The 20,361-nt window shown below is 44.7% G+C and overlaps 1 protein-coding gene across 2 annotated transcripts in view; it reads left to right on the top strand.

Moving 5' to 3' along the window:
• Positions 1-20,361, top strand: part of Taf1b (TATA-box binding protein associated factor, RNA polymerase I subunit B) — an 80,088-nt gene that overhangs the window by 52,431 nt on the left and 7,296 nt on the right. For both annotated transcript variants that reach the window (XM_050141917.1, XM_050141916.1), the window contains 4 exons: positions 12,452-12,599; positions 13,907-14,084; positions 14,916-14,962; positions 17,233-17,323. In XM_050141917.1, coding sequence (XP_049997874.1) covers positions 12,452-12,599; positions 13,907-14,084; positions 14,916-14,962; positions 17,233-17,323 — 464 coding nt within the window. The remainder of the gene's footprint in view (positions 1-12,451; positions 12,600-13,906; positions 14,085-14,915; positions 14,963-17,232; positions 17,324-20,361) is intronic.

Here is a 20,361-nt window from a genome sequence, read left to right as displayed (position 1 = left end):
ATTCTCTATATTCTTTTTCTTCTCTCTCTCAAGCCTACGTACATTCATCCAACAGTGTGGTCTTTTATGTCTGAATCTGTTTTATTGTGAATCTGTAACATTTTTTTACTATCCAGGAGCATTTTTTTAAAATGTTAAGCACTTCTTAAAAACTTAAGTTGCACCACGTACAGGTAATACGGTACTGCCTGTGTCCTGCCCAGTCTAAACCTTAACTGCACTGTTATTATGGTAACTACAGTAGTTCCTGCCTGAGACCAGCACAGTTCAGCATGGAGCAGCCGCTCCTGTCTCAGATCCATTTGCTGCCCCTGAGCTGAGCATAGTTTCAGGCACACAGCAAGTCCACATTGGCGCCGCAGTCAGCAGTTTAACTCTGAGACTTTCATCCAAGTTACAGCCAAATCTGACGCGCAGAGCACTGTGCAGTCTGAAAACAGTCTGTATGGCGGCAGGAATCCACCATGCTCTTCCGCCTGCTTAAGCCTGATTCGGCCTTCTGCCCAGGTGCAGGCGGGGAGTGCTGAGCCATGGCACCGTCTCAGAGCACTCTCCTTCCTATCCCAAGTGGGAACAGAAACATCCAGCCCCATAAAAGCCATTGAAATGCTTTAAAGCCAGAGTTTGCACTGGCGGCACAGTCCCAGGAAGCCGCACTTTAAAATGACGCAGATTTTTTTCTGCTGCTGTTGCTGAATCAGGAAATCTCTCTATGGCACACCACCAACAAACAGCAAAAATCTGCGTTAAACTCTCAGGTTTTTTTAAGCCTTCTTAAAGCCTTCTCAGGTTTTTAAGTGGATTTAGCCCATCACGTCTGGGCGCCACTCTGTAGTGATAGGAGCGGAAGGGCTGCATCCCCAGCACCCGGCCACCCACATGGCTAGCTTATGCCCCGAAATAATTACATGGAAACTGTATTCTTTTAAACACCACCTGACCCATTAGTTCCAGCCTCTTATTGGCTAGTTCTTACATATAGTTCTAACCCATTTCAAATATTCTGTGTAGCCCATGAGCTGGCTTACCAGGGAGGATCTTAACCTGCGTCTGCCTGGAGTGGGAGAACCATGGCGACTCCTCGACTCAGCTTCTTTCTCCCAGCATTCTGTTCTGTTTACTCCACCCACCTAAGGGTTGGCCTATCAAGGGGCCTAGGCAGTTTCTTTATTAATAAGAAATCACTCCCACATCAGTCAGGTCTACCCCAGCCTTGACCTTGTTTCCTCAGTTCTTACCCTGGTCCAGGTTCATCTGTTGCTGTGGTTAATAGCCTCACAACAAGCAGTTTAGGGAGGAACGGATTTATATTTGCTTTCAGTTCCAGGGTACAGTCCATTACTGTGAGGAAGTATAAAGGTCATGGGAGCTTCAGGTCACATCCACAGTCAAGAGCGGAGGACATGAGTGTGTGTGCTGTCCCTTTGCCCTTTGTGACAGCTCCTTTCTCACTCACACAGTTCAGGACAGGTCCGTGTTGTCCATCCACCAGTGATGGGCACTTATTGCCTCCATATGTTGGCTCTCGCCAGCAGTGCTGCAGTGAACATGGACTGTGTGTCCGCATGGGATTGCTCCATTTTCAGTGCTTCCATCCTGTTTATCACAGTGTTTATAGTAGTCCGTATTCCCGCCAGCAGAAGGTAAGAGTTCTTTCTTACCAGTCATCTTTTATCCCTCAGAAGAAATCCTTGATGGGGTGTTGTGAAAACTAGAGAGATTTCTTACAAATCTTGCAGTAGAAAATCTAAATATAATAAAGATAAAGAATTATTGGTAACAACCATTGAATTGAATTATATATTAGAGAACTTTTTACCTCTTTTCTTTCTATTTTAAAAAAAAGTGTATGGGTGTTTTGCCTGCATGTATGTCTGTGCACCATGTACATGCTATGCCCTTGGAGGACAGAAAAGGGCATTAGATCTCCTGGAACTGAAGTTACAGGTGATTATGAGCTGCCGTGTGGGTGCTGGGATTTGTATGAGCAGCCAGTGCTCTTGACTGCAGAGCCATCTCCAGTCCCAACCTTTCCTGTAATACATTTTCATGACATTTATGGGAGGGCACTCCACCCTGCTGCATGTACTGGGTCAGAGAACAGATCACAGGAGGTGGCCCTCTCCTGCCCTGTTGGTCCAGGCATCATGCTGAGCCTATCAGGTGGTGCCAGTCCCTTTACCTCTGAAGCTCTTGCTGGCCCTCGTGGAGAGCTTCAGAAAATCAACCTTCTTTTAGGGATGGCCTTTGACGTATAGGAAAACCTCCATGCTAATTGCAGTCCACAGAACATCCATATTCTGACCTTGACTCAAATTCAGCTGTTACTAACATTTTATTCTCTTTAGAATACAGTCTCTCCCTGCCTACCTGTGTAGCTACATAAGTCTACTTCTGAGTCACTGAGACAGTTACTGCCATGGCTGCTTTCCTCTAAGTATTTCAGCATGCATTTCCCAAGACTGAGAATATTCTTTTACATGCTGCAATTTACTTACGAATTTTTATTCTCTTTAGAGCTGTGTAGTAGATGTGTCATTATCTAAGTAGCTCTCTGTTCAAGGCGTAAGTCACGAACAAGGCCACACCAGTTTGGAGTTATGATTAATAGGGTGTTATTTATTTAAAGGGGAAAAAACTTACAGATCACCGTCCCAGACAACAGCCATCTGCACAACCAGGAAGGGAGTCTAGTCTCCGGCGGAGCAGGAAGTGAAGAGAGCGAGCAGCGAAAATAGCCACTTTTTTAAAGGGAAAGAGACCATGCCCTAATGGGCTGGTATCACAGCAGCTATTGGTTGGAGGGGCGGAAGGACCTCCCGCAACACTCTGTTGATACAAACTTTGTGTTTGGGGAGAAAAAGCTAAAGAAGGCAGATAGCTAATAAAAAACAAAAACTAAACTAAAAGGTATCTAAATGTCTACAGTAGGAAAGTTGATAAGACATGTTAAGCTTTTCTTGACTGAATTAAACAAATGTGGAAATAAATGGACTACAGCTATGAGGAACAGGAATGGATCTAAGAAGCATGCTGAGCTTAGAAAGCAAGACTCAAGTGAGTCTATATAAAGGGGTCTCGTTTTTTAGTATGAGTTATTGCTGATTTAAGTTCACGATACCAGGAGACTGCCTTCAGTGGACAGAGGGCTGGCTGGGGAAGGCACATACTGGGTGGGGCTCATCCATAGAGATAATGGCCTAGTTCCTGAGCAGGTAGTAGGCTCACAGGATCATCCATAGCGATGTTGTTCTATTTCCTGAGCAGGTAGTAGGCTCACAGGAGTTCACTTTCCTGTCTTAACTTCAAAAGTACAAATGTGTGACTTGTGTTCTTGTGTGCTTCTCAAAAGTTCAGAGGTAGTTAGAGGATGCTGTCCAAGTGGGGTCCCTCAGAGAGACCTCAGGCAGTTTATGGTTCAAGGGTATTTCTGTGTCTTACATCTCCACTGTGAAGCATAAATTCTTCATGACTTAGGACCATATTTGCTGGTTCAGTCCACAAGAACTGTATGCATGGAAGAGCTTAGTCTGTGGGATTGAGCTAATGATAAGAGAGCAATATGAAACAAAATACATTTAAACACTTTGCTTTGGGGAGAGTTCAAATTGATTTGCTGAAGTTTTTATTTTTCCACCCAAACCCGAAATTTCTAGACTGCTTCTGACATAATTTTGTGTAATACATCAGAAGTCCATTAAGGAGTAATATTTTGGGTTTTTTTTTTTAAATGGGCTGGGGAGATGGCTCGGTGGTCAAAAACACTGGTTGCTCTTCCAGAGGACCTGGGTTCAATTCCCATCACCCACATGGCAACTCACAACTGACTGTAACTCCAGTTCCAGGGCATCCTCACACAAACATGCAGGCAAAACACCAGCGCACATAAATAAAAATAAACAAGAATTCTAGTAGGTCTGTGTAGTAAATTCCTGAGGTGTATCACTTCTGTTTATAAGCTAGGGCATTTAACAGTAAGAATCATGGGTGTGTCAGTATCAGCTGTGAGAGAAATCATTTTGTTAGCTCTGTGATCCTCGCCAGACTTCACCAGTCCTCGACAGTCCTTCCTCAAGCCAGCAGTGCTCAGAAAGGGTGTCTATGAGGGGACATTTATATTGCTTTTAGAAGAGCCATACTTGTGCCAAGAGAAACTGGTAATTTCATGTGGATTATCTGTGATTTAGTTTGATCCTGTGCTACTACACCCCAGTACCCAGTGTGCTCAGCCCACGATTCTCCTCCCCGCACTACCCAGGAAGAGAGTAGGAACTTGCTTTGCTCTTGATATTGACAGGTGTAAATCTACTGCAAAAAAAAAAAAAAAAAAGCCACTCAACTCTTCCAGCATCGATCGGTTCCAAGCGTGGATTATCTGCACCACTGGACACGAGTCCTTAATCTCCTTTAGTAAGAGGCTGTGACACAACAGTCAGCACAACCCAAAAGTTTGTTCCCAGCTCTGATCCTGAGCCCGGAACAAGTCCCCATCTCTGTAGGTGGCAAGTCCTCCCTGGTTGTCAGTTCCTAATTGTATTTGTTCGCAGGACTTTGATTTGACTGTGCAAATGTTTGTGAGAAAGTCCCCGGGGACCAAGGCTATATACTCCATTCACGCACTGCATTCACCACACACAATGAGCATAAGAAGTACCCTTTGTTGCTACACAGTAAACGTGTAACCATTAAGATGATTCTAGCAGTCTGAAATAGCCTGGCAAGCTCTTTTATGAATCATAATATATGTGAAATTCATTTTATCCTTTTTACATAAAGTATACATGCTATGGTGTTTATGTGTGTGTTTGTATGTGTGTGTGCTTGTGTGTGTGTGATAATTTTATTCCTTGTCAGTTCTCGTGGGATGAAAGTTTTGTGATAAATTTGGATGCACAGGTGCATCTAGTGCTAGCTAGCTCCTTTCTAGCTGGATTTCAGCTCCACAGCAGCCGGGGCAGGGTGCGGCCTGAGGAGGAAGTCGGCTCTGATGGGATATTGTAATGTGCTTTATCACAGGAGCCCTGTTGTGTAACAGAAACTCCAGCTTGTCCTCGCCTGTCCTAAAGCATTGCTTCATGAAGGGAAATCAACTCACCGGAATATTTGTGAAATTCAATTAAAATGCTTTCCCAAGCACTCTGTTTTTAAATGCATGCTGGAACAATTTATTATAGCCTTGTGGTCTTTTACAAAACATACTAATTGGGTGATTCCCTCGGTTGTAATTAATGGATCTGTGTTACTCTAGAAGCCTTGTGTCACATCTGTATCAGGTGGAATGGTGGCCTACACCAGCCTTGGCTTTTTCAAGAGCAGGGGAAGGTCTGGCTGCTGTGGCCCAGGGTTTGTCTAACAAGCAGGCGGCTCTCCTTCACTGTGTGCCTTGCCTGTGTTCACAGAACTGCGTTCACTCCACTACAGGGTGTTGAAACTTTTCAGTGGAAATGGCTTTCACTAACAAAGGACCATTTTCTTCCCCTCCCATGTCTTCGCTTTCCCCACTAAGTCTTGGCCTCTTCAGCAGCTGCGCCTCCTCCAGAAGTGACAAAGGTGTGATTGTACTTAGAGATGGTCACGAAGATAATGGCACCTGAGTTTGTGTCGGCTCCTGGGGACTGGTTTTCTTATGGGTTTGGCTCTATTTTTGTTATTTCAGGAGGTTTAGCCTGTCTTAAGAATTCCAAGAGCAACCACCCCACTGAAAAAGGCTTTAAACCCCTTTCTGGCTCTCCCAATGGGAGCTGTGTCTTTCCATTAGCTGTTCTTCTAGTTCTTGGGGGGCTCTCAGCCCAGGGACAGTCAGTAGGAATGCAGTGGAACCCCAAGAGTGGCGAGTGGGTTGTTTCTTACAGCCATCTGACTCCGGGCAGTCTGCCGAGCCGACAGTATGCACTTTTGCTTTGTTTCTTCCCGCCATCTCCTTTTCTGGGTTGTGACTCCCAGCCCCAAGTGGGCAGCATTTGTGTTATGCTGTTTACTTAATTAACTTGATGATAACATGTCTTCATCCTTTCTGATTCATTTTTCAACCAAGGTTCTGGATGGACAGTGGCGCTGCTTCTGAAGCAGCGTTTGCTTCTAGCAAACATCATTCGAGTCTTCTCATAGAGTTAAGCTGAACACCTCGTCTTCTTCAGGGAAACCTCTGTCCACACAACAGTTAAGTCAACAGTGGAGCAAAAACTTTGGCCCTAGCCACACTGGTCTCCATTAGATACAGTTTATCTGCTGATAACCAACAGGCAGGAAGGCAGCATCTATCTTTGGGGCCATGATTCTTTTATACGTTTATAAATAGGTACTAGGTGGTGCATACATCCAACCGTTGTCCTTGGCTGTTTTTCTAACTCTTCCTCTTGAGAGTTAACCATTTCCCATCACGTCACTGTACTTGGTTAGCGGGGCTGGCTGAAGAAGACAACAGAGTCCTTCTTCAGTTCACACGCGGTGTTCTGAGCACTGACAGCAGCATTCTCGCCTCCCTCCAGACAAGCAGAGAGAAAAGATGTAATGCAGGCTCAGCCAAACCCACTGAGTGGCACCCTGCCATGATGATTCATTTCGCCTTGGAGCAATCATACACCCTTTGTGAAACTAGGTCCCTTTTGTCAATCACTGCCTAAGCAGCACCAAATGGAGGACTTAGTGGATCAGGTTAGCACACCCCGTCTTCAGACCTTCACCCTTTCACTCAGTAAGTCACATGTGCCCTTGAGTGTGCTTGTGCAATCTCTGTCAGAAGGAAATCCACCCAAGGGAAATGAAGCCAAGTGTGGTGGCAACAGGTGTCTCCAGCTCCCTCGGTCCCAATGCTCTCTCGGGGGTCACTACTGCTAGACAGTACAGAAGCCCGCTGAGGGCTTTTGTTCCTGGCCTCCCATATCTTAAACATCACTGAAATGAGTGAGCATGTGTGTGCGTCTCAAAGAAAAACCAACTGAGGATTTCTGCCACTGCAGAAGAAAATAAGGATGGAAACCACTGTGTTTGTGCGTTAGTTCCCACACACACTGGCATATCGTGTGTTTGTGCGTTAGTTCCCACACACACTGGCATATCGTGCGCCCTGGAGAGGCTTCACAGATCCATTGGAACACCTCCAACTTTAGTAAGCATAAGACTATGGCACACCTGGCACCCCAATACTCAGAAGGATGAAACAGGATTGTGAGACTGGGAAAAGCTTGAGCTATTTATTTAATGAGAGACACTGTTTAAAAAAAAAAAATTAGCCAGGCGAGGTGGCACACACCTTTAATCCCAGTACTTGGGAGGCAGAGACAGGCAGATATCTCTGAGTTCGAAGCCAGCTTGGTGTAGAGAGCTAGTTCCAAGACAGCCAGGGATACACAGAGAAACTCTGTCTTGAAAAACAAAATAAAAAATTAAATATAATAAATTTTGAAGTGGTGGCTTAGCCGTATCGTCTTAGACCCAGACTGCTCAGGAGATCTAGTTATGCGATCTGAGCGACGCCGTGGTAATAAGCATCTTGTGGTGGTTCCAGAGACACTGCTCTGCAGTGCACAGAAGCCTTATCTCTTGCCTCTGTCCTTCCTTTGTAGTCCACACTGAGCCACAGAAGGTTGGACTAATTAGCTGGTAATCCAGGGGTCAGTGGGAAGCAAGACGCTACTTCACCTTTCTAAACAAACCGAGCTCTGAGCAGGACTCTCAGACTGTTGCTTTGGGGTCCTCTAAGCCGCTGTATTAGCACACTGTGGGCTCCGCTTACCTACTGAGAACATGCTACACCTCCCTGCAGCATGTGTGGGACCCTTCCCTTGGGGTGTTCTGCAGTCTCACCTGGACGTTTAAGGTAATTACATGCTGCCTATCTGAGCCTTAGGATCTTGTGAATATCAGAGACCGACTGCCCTCTCTGGACTAGGGGCAGTAGGACAAAGGCAAAAGCATTCCTTTTCTAAAACCAGACTGAGGAGCAGTATGGGCCTGCAAATAGTCCTGTCAGTGGGGCTGTGTGGTGCGTCCATGGTCAAGCCAAACCTTGTCTCATTGACAGCCTCCCCTGGGACAGGAGTGGGGTTCAGTGGTGACTTAATTATTTTTTTACCTTATTTGCGGCATTGAAGGAAAAGTCCTTCATCCTGCTCTGGGCTCACTAAATACTAATCAGATGCATCAGGCAGAGGTCTCCTCATTCCGTATGCCCGGGTCTTCTGGGAAGAAGGACCCTGTCTCGGTGTTATGTAACTAGTGGTCAGTTTTTACTCTACCAAAGCATGCCTCCCCTGCTGACATCAGATCAGGTAACTGTTGAGAAGTATAGCGTTTATACATGTTGATTTAAAAAAAAATGTCATTGGAGTTCAAACCTGGGCACTACCACTGTGCACTGCTCCTGTGTATACCACCCCATTGTGTGTACCACCATCCCTGTGCACACCACCACCCCTGTGCACACCACCCCATTGTGTGTACCACCATCCCTGTGCATACCACCATCCCTGTGCACCACGCCTGTGCACACCACCCCATTGTGTGTACCACCATCCCTGTGCACACCATCCCTGTGCACACCACCCCGTGCACACCACTCCTGATTTTGTTGTTGTCGTCAGTGCAGTGTTCTGTATTTCTGAAATTTATGATCACTGTTAGTGATGAAACTTAAATGTTGCTGACATAATACAGTTGTAACATCGATGCACAGTTCCGGTGGGAGACCACCTTAAACAAATGGAATGTTACTGCATGCCCTTTAGTCATCTTTAAACATTCTGGTTCATTCATAGATTTAGAAATTGGCTCTGTTTAAAAATAAATTTTCAGGGGCTGATCTATTGGGAGCTCACCAAGGCCAGCTGGACTGTGACTGAAAAAGCATGGGATAAAACCGGACTCTCTGATCATGGCTAACAATGAGGACTGATGAGAAGCCAAGGTCAATGGCAAGGGGTTCTGATCCTACTTCATGTTCCGGCTTGGTGGGAGCCTAGCCAGTTTGGATGTTCACCTTCCTAGACATGGATGGAGGGGGGAGGACCTTGGACTTTCCACAGGGCAGGGAACCATGACTGCTCTTTGGATAGGAGAGGGAGGGGGAGAGGGGGGGGGGGAGGGGGAGATGAAGGGGGGGAGGGGGAGGCAAATGGGAGGCTGGGAGGAGGTGGAAACTTTTTTTTTTCTTATTCTCAATAAAAAATAAATAAATAAATAAATTTTCCCAGGACTGGTAGTTAACATGTGTAATCCTAAAACTTGGGTGGTAGAAGCAGGAGGCTCACAAGTTTGAAGCCAGCCTGGGCTACCTAATGAATTTTAGACCAGCTTGGGTTGCAAAGCAAAACTACAAGCCAAGGAAAATACTTATATAGGAAATCTAAAATGCCAGCTTGAGATTAGGAAAGTTTAGAATCTTCATGAAGCATAGGTGAGTAGATTTACATTGTGAGTGATTGTTTTCTCCTCTGTTCCTATTTGAAAAGATGGCGGCCAGCTCATGACAAGCTGTTTAGATTGATGGATCAGCTCTTTGTGTGGCCGTTCTGAAAACATACTTAGTGTACTAGCCTACCAAATTGCTGCTCATTAGCGACCTGTTTGTCAGGGTTTGTCATCTACTAAATCACTTTTTTTGGGTGAGGTGATTATTTTTCTAAGGGGCCGTGTAGTGTTTTGCTTGAAGGTAAAGAGTACTTACTTATGTCTCCTCCTTGCCTTATTTAAGAGGATTAGGGACTGCCATAAATCCTGTCAGCAATGCTAAAATTGTCTAGCTTCAAAGATACTCCAGGCTCTCTGCAGAGAAACAGAGTTCTAAATGATTTTTTAAGGAAACAGACACTTCTCTAAGACTGATGCAAGTTTTGTATTTTTTTCTCTTTTAAATTGGCAACTTAGAATACAGTTAATAGTATTTTAACATATAAGTTTAATTACCTGTTTCAACTTTAAGGAGATTTTAAAAAAACACATTGCCTTTGAACTGATAGCAGTTCGCTCTGTATCCCCAGCCGTAGATGAATCTGTGCTGATAACATAGCACGGACTAGGAGGCTTTTTGCTCCAGGTAAAATTCATAAACCTAGATAATGAAATCACGTTAAAATAAGCACAATGCAGGGATAGCTGTGATGACACCGGAAGGTAAAATGAGCACAGATATGAAGTCTAGAAGTCAGCACAGAACTACTTCCTGTAGACCTAATCCTGAACCCTTGTTAAATATCACCCCTGTCCCTTCCATCTGTGAAGAGCTGAATTTAACAACATGAAATTTTATCAAAAAAATTATGATTCCTTCAGTTGGCTCCCAAGCCCGTTAACACATTTAGTAGGCGGGAAAGATGCAACTCAGTAACAGGACTTTCCAACAACTCCGTCTTCCTGAGCTGCGAGTGGGGAGAGATTGGCCCTGTTACTAGGGAAAAGTTTTACTAGTAAGCTCTTCAAAAGTAGAAGGTCTGGGGCTGGAAGGGCTCTGGGCTCTCAGCGGAGGACATGTGCCTCCACCCCCTCCCAAGAAGAGAGGAAACAGTAGAGTGCCTGCTTGGGGAAGTATTGGGTTGGAGGCCCGCACCTTCCCACAGTATTTTGTGGGTTTCCTGAGCTACGGTCTTCAGACTGTTTCCCCATGAAGCTGCTGTGCAGAGCAGTTTACTAAGCTGGTACTGCCTGCCTCCTCCCCTTTTAATTTTTACTGAGGTAAACTGACATCTGGAAAACGCACATGGTATAACCATGTGCAGCACAGTGGGTTTGCACAGCCCCAGCAGTCATGCCTTCAGCCTCCAGCATCTCCCCCAGCCTACCATGGAATCACAGCTGTCCTGACGTAACTGTGCACAAGACTCAGCCCCAGACTGCTGAGCCCTGTCCTTCTTAAGACCGCGTCCTTCTCTTATGCCTGGCGTCTTTCTTTGAACTTTATGGTTTGAAACCTCACATTGCATGTAGAGCATGCATTTTATTGCTGATTCACGTTGCACTGTGAGATGCCAAGATCTACTCATCAGTCCCATCCCAACAGACATTCATGTTGTTTCCTGCTCTGGCTTCTGCAAACAGTGTGGTTATACAGTGTCTCGTATGTGTGTGTATCTCAACAGGCTTGCAACATTTCTGTCAAGAACAACTTTAGCAGGGTCCCCCTCGGGTTTCCTGAAACCCCATGAGATGCTGGTTTATAACACCAGCACGTTCATAAGCTTCATGTGGACAAATGAGATGCAAAAAAACAAGGGCAGAGTATGTTCTCTAGAAACTCCAGACTTTTCTAAAATTCCAAGAGGATTGTCCATGCCTTTATGTATGGGGCTATAGTATGAAGTTGAGCTGCAGAGTTTTAATTTGTAGACTTTGAGCTGGCATTATCATCCTCACGGGAGCGTGTCTATCAGGTCACTGTAGGCTGCTCCTGTGTGTGAGCCTGTGTGTGAGCTGGGGAAGCACAGGAGAGGATGGGGGGGGGTGTTAGCAGTGACACAACGCTGTGACTCGAGTGGATTGCCAAGTAGAACTATGTGACATTAAAATTGCCAAGTTTATGAGTATTTACCTTTCACATTTTTCTCCATATTCTAAGTTTTATTTAATGACTACCTAGTATTTTTGTGTGTGACTGGGTTTCCCTGTGTTGTCGTGACTGACCTGAACCTCACTCACTGTGTGGACAGAGCTGGCCTTGAACTCAGACATTTGCTTCCACCTGTTTGCAGGTGCTTAGGTGAAAGGTGTGCACAGCCACGCCCAGCCTAATAAATACACAGTTCTCTTACCGCATTTGTTTATCTGCTTATGTTGTTGGGGGAGGTACAAGTGCCCAGTACACATGCTATATGGTTATACGAACCTCAGAGAACAACTTGTCAAAGCCAGTTCTCTCCCTCCACCATGTGGGTCCCAGGGTTGAACTCAGTTCATCAAGCTTGGTAGCAAGCATGTGTACCTAGTGAGTCATCGTACTGACCCACACACTACTTTTTAAAAAAGATTTTATTTATTCATTCATGCATTTATTTATCTACTTATTTATTTATTTGCATGTGCGCATATATGCACATGTGCATGCAGGTACCCATGGAGGCCAGAAGAGGGTGCTGGCTCTCCTGGAGCTGGACTTAAGTGACTGAGTTGAATCACTTGCTGCAGGTGCTGGGGACTGGTCTTTGGTTCTCTACAAGAGCTCTTAACTGCTGAGCTTCCTTCCCCATATATTAATCTTAAATCAGAAAATACCTTTAAAATAATTTTAAGAAAATATTTTTTTTGTTTCTTTGTTTTGTTGAGACAGGGTCTCCCTGTATAGCTCTGGCTCTCTTGGAACTCACTATGTAGACTAGACTGGCCTGGAATCCAGAGATTCGCCTGCTCCTGCCTCCCAGATTCTGGGATTAAAGCCATGTGCCACCACTGCCCAAAGAAAATATTTTTAAAATAATTTTTGTTGCAATAATTACTGTCTTGATTGTGTCTTTTTACATTTCAGTCTTGGCCTGACTATGAAGACATCTATAAAAACATGATTGAAGTCGCCATATTTTTAGATCTACCTCGTTTTCCAGACATAACTGAAGATTGCTACCTTCATCCCAACGTCTTGTGCATGAAATATTTACTGGAGTTCAATCTCCCTGGTGAGCTGTGGTGTTCAGGGGAGGAGGGGAGGTGGTACCTACGTCATCTTTTAAGCAGAACAGAAGGGCCTTTCTTTCAGCTGCAGACTACTCAAGCTACCTGAGGGAGTCCCTACTAATAGGAATTTAATTCAAATGCTTTCTTAAAATAATTCAGACCATACAACGTGGTTAAAGGGACACTACTGAGAAACAGAGGTCTAGTTCTGAATGACTTATGCTTGAAAGAACTCATGTGGTTTTTGTGGTGGGTCTAAGTGCAGACAGAGCAGCGAGTTTCTCAGCGTGGGCCATTGATGGCCTGTGTGGAAAAGCTATGCTCTTTACCTGAGAGCATTAGTGCTGCATAACAAATCTAATTTAGAACAAAAGTACCAGCCAAATGTGATGTCAGCCCTTGAGAGGTAAGAAAGAGCTCAAGGCTGAACTGAGCTATCTGGGGATCCTTCTTGAACAGCTGCTGTATCCTGGAGGCTAACCCACATAGTGCTGGAAGCCTGCTAATGTTCGCACGTGTGGAAAACCAGCGAGCTCTCTAGGGCCACGAGGGCTGTGCTGAGAGTCAGAGCCTCTCATGCAGAACACACGTGCCAGGCAACCCTGATGCCTCCTGTGAGACAGGCAGCCCTGGATGTCACATCGGACTAGAAATGCAGAGTGCTACTGGTGGGGAAGGGCCTAGGGTTTCAGGTTCTAAGTCTCCCGTGATTCGGCTTTCTACTGTAGATATAGCCTACACTGAATGCTTAGTTTCTTTGGGAAAACAGAGACTCTAACTGAGAGCTTGTTGAGCCTCCAGGGCTCCATGGCACCCAGCAGCTGGGTGCTTCCTGGAGGTCCATCCCACACACAGGTTAAGTATACCTTGCTGTAGAGACACAGGCGAGGGACAGGTATGGAGCAGCACAAAGCTGATGTGTGGCTGTCTGCATGCGACCCCAATGTGTCCCACACATAAATGTTTTAGGAAGTCAGGTAGGACTGCCAAGATCCACCCATTACTATTTCTACACTGGCCTCATCTTCTAGTATTATTTATCAAACATTGCTTTCCAAATTCCTACGTGGCATCACATTTTAAATAAAAGGTTTCTGGGTAAGGTGTTGCAAACCTACAGAGTACAATCCCAGCCTCCACTCCAGAGACTAAGGCATTAGTCATGAGTTCGGGGCCAACATGAATTATACGGCAAGAACCTGCCTTACAAACAAAGCAGATACGTAAAGACACTTGGTGAATGTGTATATTACTGTAGCCTAGTGAACCAAGTGATTTAATCTGTGTTTAACTGTTTACTTTTCAACAGACGAAATGCACAGTTTGACCTGCCAAGTGGTAAAGCTGACTGGAATCGGAGAAGTGGACTTCCTGACATTTGATCCTATAGCTAAAAAGAAAAGGACAGTTAAATATGACGTGCAGGCTGTGGCTGTCATTGTGGTAGTGTTAAAACTACTCTTTTTGCTGGATGACAAATTAGAATGGTAAGTTGATGACAGATGGCTCTTTATCACACTGACTCCATTTTTTAAAAAAAATAACAATGCCAGGTGGTGGTGACGTGTGCATCTAATCCCAGCACTCGGGAGGCAGAGGCAGAAAGATCTCTGTGAGTTCAAGGCCAGCCTGGTCTACAGAGCTAGTGCCAGGACAGGCTCCAAAGCTACAGAGAAACCCTGTAGGGTTTCTGTCTCAGGGAGGAAGAAAAAAAAAAAAATGGGAAGAAATGTAGCATAGCTTTTGCTAGTTACTCAGATTGTGGGAACCGGTGTTTTCCAGCAGACTGTGGTGTCTGCTATGCTGTAGACATGGGTTTCTAGCAAGTACCTCAGCTACCTGATTATGCCTGCTTCTGAGCTGGAAGCATCTCTCATCAGCCCTTGTATTTCTGGATTTTAAAGCATTATACATTGTAAAGAGTAATTGGCACCCTATCAGGCTCCTTTAGGCTCCTGGCACCATGTCACTCAGAGATTCTTTTCGATTCTAACAGTGCTTTGCAGTGTTACTCTCTTAAAAGTCACAGGGATGAAGATCTTCAGGGTCTTCTTCCAGGATAGTGATTGCTCTCCAGCTTTTCTGCTTTCCCCTGTCAAACCTGGGGGTGGTGGAGCACACCTTTAATCCCAGCACTTGAGGAGATGGGGGCAGGCAGATCTCTGTGAGTTCAAGGCCAGTCTAGTCTACAAAGGAAAGTTCTAGCCCAGATGGAGCTACCCAGTGAGACCCTGTCTCAAAAAATTAAAGTCAAATAAAAAATTCAGTGTCTAGACACATGCCATCTAAATAAGTTGTCTTGTGGTTGTATTCTCCAGGTCTTACGCTGGGCTTGCTGAAACATATAATGAAGAACACAAAGAAGGTACATGGATTTTGCGTCAGTCAAATTGAAAAGGGGTTGTAAATGATGGATTAAAAGGTAGTCAGTGTGGAGGAGAATGATGGACAGTCACATACATGTGTGTTCGTATGTGTACCACCTGGGCCTTGTGCTGTCTCTTCCATCTGTAGGTCTGACTGTTGTATCTGTGGCTACCAAGAGACTCAAGTGGTTTCTCTTTTGTTCTATACTCATCTGTTGTTAATTCTTGCTTGCTGCTCTCTAGCCAGACCAGACCATGAGCTTCTGCAGCAGTGTGGCTTCTGGGGCTGCCTGTGCTGGTCCCTCTACTTGCTCTTCAGGCTTCTCCCATGAGCAGCATTAATAGCACTTTCCTGCCCACTCCCCACACCCACTCCCTTCACACCAGTCCCCCTTTCCCAGAGCCAGAGCTGATCACGCCTGCCACCACTGCTGCTGTGCAGACTTCCACTGGGTAGTCCTGAAATAGAACTAACTCCATGTGTAATGATAGCTAATGGCCTAAGTCTATCTGCCCCTCTGTCTCTGTTAGACTGCCGGTGTTTGTAAACTCGGGTGACTGTGTGGCATGCAGTTTGTAGCTGGTAAGTAGACAGATAGCTGCTATGCATGGAACACATGACTTCTGCATAGCTTGGCCAGCTCGCCTACACTGAACTATGCACTTAGCCTCTCTTTGCTTTTTCATTTTAAGACAAGGTCTCACTAAATTGCCCATGTGGTTTGTTTCACGTTGTACTTGACTTACGATCCTCCTGCTTCAGCCTCCCAAGTAGCTGGGTTATAATCAAGTGCCCACAGGTTCCCATTTGCTTTTTGAAAAGTTTATCGTGTAGACACAATCTGTGTAGTTTTGTGTCTACACGAATTCTTAAATTTAGGAAGGGTTCTTGTTTGTAGAAAGATTTTTGCTCATTAGTTTTAGGAGCTTGGGTTTAATATTCTCAGTTCATGTGTTTTCCATAACATATGTGAAGTGAAACACTCCTTCCTGTCCAGTGCTTACAGTAACATGTACATAGGGTTGAACTTGACATCTTCTGCTGCTCCTTCAGTGCTAGAGGTGATGGTCGGTAATGGAGACATGGCTAAGAGATCACTTTGCCATGTTGTGTAGTAGGAGGCCGCCCAGACTCCTGAAATAACCACATAGAAACTGTATTAATTAAATCACTTGGCCTATTAGCTCTAACTTCTTATTGGCTAGCTTTTACATCTTAATTTAACCCATTTCCATTATTTTATATTTTACCATGAGGCTCATGGCCTACCAACAAGGTTTCAACATGTCTGTCTCTAGCGGCAGCTCCATGGCTTCTCCCTGACTCTGCCTCCCTTCTCCCAGCATTCAGTTTACCTTTCCCCACCTATCTCTGCTCTTCCCTATCACAGGCCTCAGACAGTTTCTTTATTAACCAATGGTATTCACAGCATACAGAGGGGAATCCCACATTAATGTTGTCCTTGTAGACTTCATAGTATGTCTCTCATCAACAGCACAGGATTGTGGTCCATGCCCTATACTGCCCTAGGTACCATCCCGCCATCCCCTTTACCCCTTGAGGAGACTGGGGGGTCAAGAACTTGAGTTGACTAACTCTTAGTTTTCCTCTGCCCTTCCAGTTCTTTGGGTGGTTTCCTTTCTCTGGCTGTATGGCCTTCAAGGCTGTATTGTTTGTTGATATTGGCCAGATGAAAACATTTGTAATTAGACATGAAAAAGGCCATTCTTACTGGAGGAGAATAGAGAGCTATCCTGTGTATACTTGCTGTGTCCAAGTCTGTTGTCTGTGCCTGTGTCTGCTTCCTTCTTCATGGTCGGACTCTCTGAATTAGGAGTGGAAGAATAGAAACAGGTCCTGAGGGAATGCCAGTTTGGATTGATCCGCCATAGCACCACAGTGTCTTTCCCAATCATGTGCTTCTCATCACAGTTCTGCCAGGGACTGGGGTGCACATGCTGGGTGTGGGAACTGGGGAAGAGGGGTCTGGTTGTGTAGCGGCCTTCTCCAGGAGGCAGCAAAAACCCTTTAAAGCCCAGGAGAAATGTGTAAAGGACATTTCAGGACAGTCTGTGGGGCTACAGTATAGGTCACAACTTACAGGAGAGAGTGTCAGATAGCATGAACGCTGCTGTGGAGACGGTGGCTCTGCTCATCCTCTCTGAGAGCTGTCATGTAAGTGTTCTATTTTGGAATAAATTCAGATGTGATAATGTGTTGTTTTAATGAACGAGTTCTACTGCTAACCATGGGTTTCATTTCTCTCAGATAAACCGCAGTTTGATTTCAGAAAATGGTACCAAGTTATGAAGAAAACCTTTGATGAGAAAAGACGACAGTGGGAAGAAGCAAGGGCCAAGTAGGTCCCCCTCCTCTGCTCACCTGCCCCGTGTCCCCTCCTCTGCTCACCTGCCCCGTGTCCCCTCCTCTGCTCACCTGCCCTATGTCCCGTTTTGCACTTTGCAATGTGTATCTTGGTAGCATGTAACCTTTCTCCAGAAATGTTGGTTCTGTACATTCTAGTTAGTTGATTTTTTTTTCTTTAAGGAAGGCAGAAAATATAAATTTCTGTGAAAATGGGTTGTCATAGTGATACCAAGAGGCAGGTGTTCAGCATGCCCAGGGACTCTGTGGTGGCAGTGACTGACATCAGTTAGTGGAGGCTGCCACTGCCTCTGTGTATTAGCACACTATCATACACTGTGTAGAGGATGATTTGATATGGGACCCTCTAGACAGCTATACCCTGGGGCCTAGTGTCTCCCTGGAAAACGGATTGTATAAATAGACTTATTCCTTTTGGCTGCAAAATACTCCTCTAATGTAGCTAAATGCTAGTATTTTGAGACATACACTGATTCTAACACTGAAGTATGAATTACTTATTATTTTATTTATTTGTTTATTTATTACTTGGGACGGAACCAGGACTCCCTGTTGCTCTGGACATTATCTTTTGGGCTGTCAGATGGTCATTAACACTTTTCTGAAGTTAACCATGGTACTCTGCATGAGATTATGAAGAACGCTGGTAAAAACAATCGTCTAAACCAGCTTAGTAGGCGGCTTCGACAGCTGCCAGCTTAGCACAGGGTTGAGAAGAACCTGGGTGAAGTTCCAGAGCACATGCAGAACTCATTGCTGGGCCGGGGGAGATCTCACAGCCAGCAAGCATCAGGACATGTGTTCAATCCCCAGCACCCATATAAAGGCTAGATGTGAGTACACACCTGGAATCCCAGCACTGGTTATACAAGAGACAGAAGGATCCCTAGGGCTTGTGGGCTGCCCAGTCTAGTCAGTCCAATTAGCAAGCTCCAGGTCCCCATGAGAGACACTACCTCAAAAAACAAGGTGAAGTGGGTCCTGAAGTTGACCTCTGGCCTTCACACGTGCGCATAAATGCACACAAAGGAAGAATAGAGGGAGGTAAGATGGAAAGAAAAGGCTCGCTGATCTCTTGGGTTAGGTAAAAATTTCTTAGATATAACATCAAAACCATGATCCATAAAACAGAAATTGGTGGGCTGGAGAGATGGCTCAGTGGTTAAGAGCATTTACTGTTCTTCCAGAGGAGTTGGGTTTGATTTCCAACACCCACACAGCAGCTCACAACTGTCTCTGACGCCAAGACCTGACACCCTCACACAGACATACTTGCAGGCAAAATTCCAATGCAAATAAAATAAAAGTAAATAATTTCTTTAAAATAATAGAAAAAAAGAGAAACTGGTAAATTGGACTGTAGAGGGGGAAATTTCTCCAAAGGTGCTTAAGAGAAAACAAAACCTAGACTTAGAGAAAACAGCTGAAAACTGGGCGTGGTGGTGCATACCATTAGTCTCAGCACTCAAGAGGCAGAGGCAGGTGGATTTCTGAGTTCAAGACCAGCCTGGTCTACAGAGTGACTTCTAGGATAGTGAGACACTGTCTTTAAAAAAAAAAAAAAAAGTGAAAGAGAGAAAAAAGAGTAGTTGAAGGTTACATATATGATGAAAGATTTTTATTTATAAAATATAAAGAATTGATAAAATAAGAAAACAACTCAATTTTTCAATGAAAAAACTGAAGATGTACAGGATACACAAGGAAAGATGTCTACTATAATTAGAAGGGTCCATTTTCAATACAATTGCACATACCAAGTATTGGGGTCTAAAATGGTACAGCTACTTTGAAGAGTTCAAATAAAATGAAAATTTATGTTTCCACAGAAGTCCATATAGAAATGCTTTTGTGACTTGCTGGTAATGAGAGAGAGTAGCTGGCATGTCCACACCACACAGCCACACAGCCCACTTAGAATACAAACCAAAGCCTCCCATCCAGCCAGCAGTGACTCCTGAGTCTTATGTGCTAAACAGAGGGCCAGAAGGTTGCATGCCATACACATCTATTTATATCACATTCTGAAAATGGCCAAGCTTACAGGGTAAAGACCGTGGCTACCTAGATGAAGGGTGTGGGAAGGACGACTACAAAGGGCCCTGGCTGTTGGAGCGCTGGGGCTGTCTGCGTTAGTCACAGTGCTGATTACACAGCTAGTGAGAATGCTAATTGGAAGTGCCCTGAAAGGGGTTTCATTAGATGTAAATTACACCTTCATCCTTCTTCCCAAACAGTCAGACAAACCAAGTAAAGATGAGGAAGCATAGTCAGGGTCTAGCTAGAAACCCAAGGCCTTTGTGATGTGTCTGTTTGGGAACCTCTGTGTCCTTGGAGAAGCAGACAAAGGGGGGCTGATATCTGGAGAAGACTCCATTTCAGAAGGGTGTCCAAACAGTTGGAACTTTGTCATCTTCAATCACTCTCCCATCTTTTGGGCATCTGGCCTTGGGTGGTAGTAATGCCTCCTTGATTATGGTGGTGGCCATTTGTCTAGGCCTTCATTACCAGTGCACAAGAAATATTGTGTAGACCCAGCTCCTAAGGAAAGCGTAAGAGTGGGTGTTCCTAAGGCCGTGACTATACAGGGTACTTGTTACACTATCACTTAGGAAAATAAATGATAATTGTAAAGAGATGTCTTAGAAAATCACAGACTCACCATAGAGCTAATGACACCTCACTGATATTTTGTTGTTGTTTTGCTTTTTGGGTTTTTTTGTTTTGTTTTGTTTTGTTTTTTTCCAATACAGGATTTCTCTGTGTAGCCCTGATTGTTCTTGAACTGACTTTGTAGACCAGGTTGACCTCAAACTCAAAGATCCACCTGCCTCTGCTTCCTGGGTGCTGGGATTAAAGGTGTGCACCACCACACCTAACTAATTTGAATTTTTTAATATTTGAGAAAAATCTCAGTTCCTAAATTTGGTAAAGTGATGTTTGTCACTTATCCCTAACATTACTAAAAAGTCCACATGTATTTTCTTAACTAACCCTTAGAAATGAGAAGAG

The sequence above is a fragment of the Alexandromys fortis genome, unplaced genomic scaffold (assembly GCF_014885135.2).
Source record: "Alexandromys fortis isolate MF-2015 unplaced genomic scaffold, M_Fortis_MF-2015_v1.1 scaffold_30, whole genome shotgun sequence".
Lineage (NCBI taxonomy): Eukaryota > Metazoa > Chordata > Mammalia > Rodentia > Cricetidae > Alexandromys > Alexandromys fortis.
This window is presented reverse-complemented; position numbering and strand designations above follow the sequence as displayed.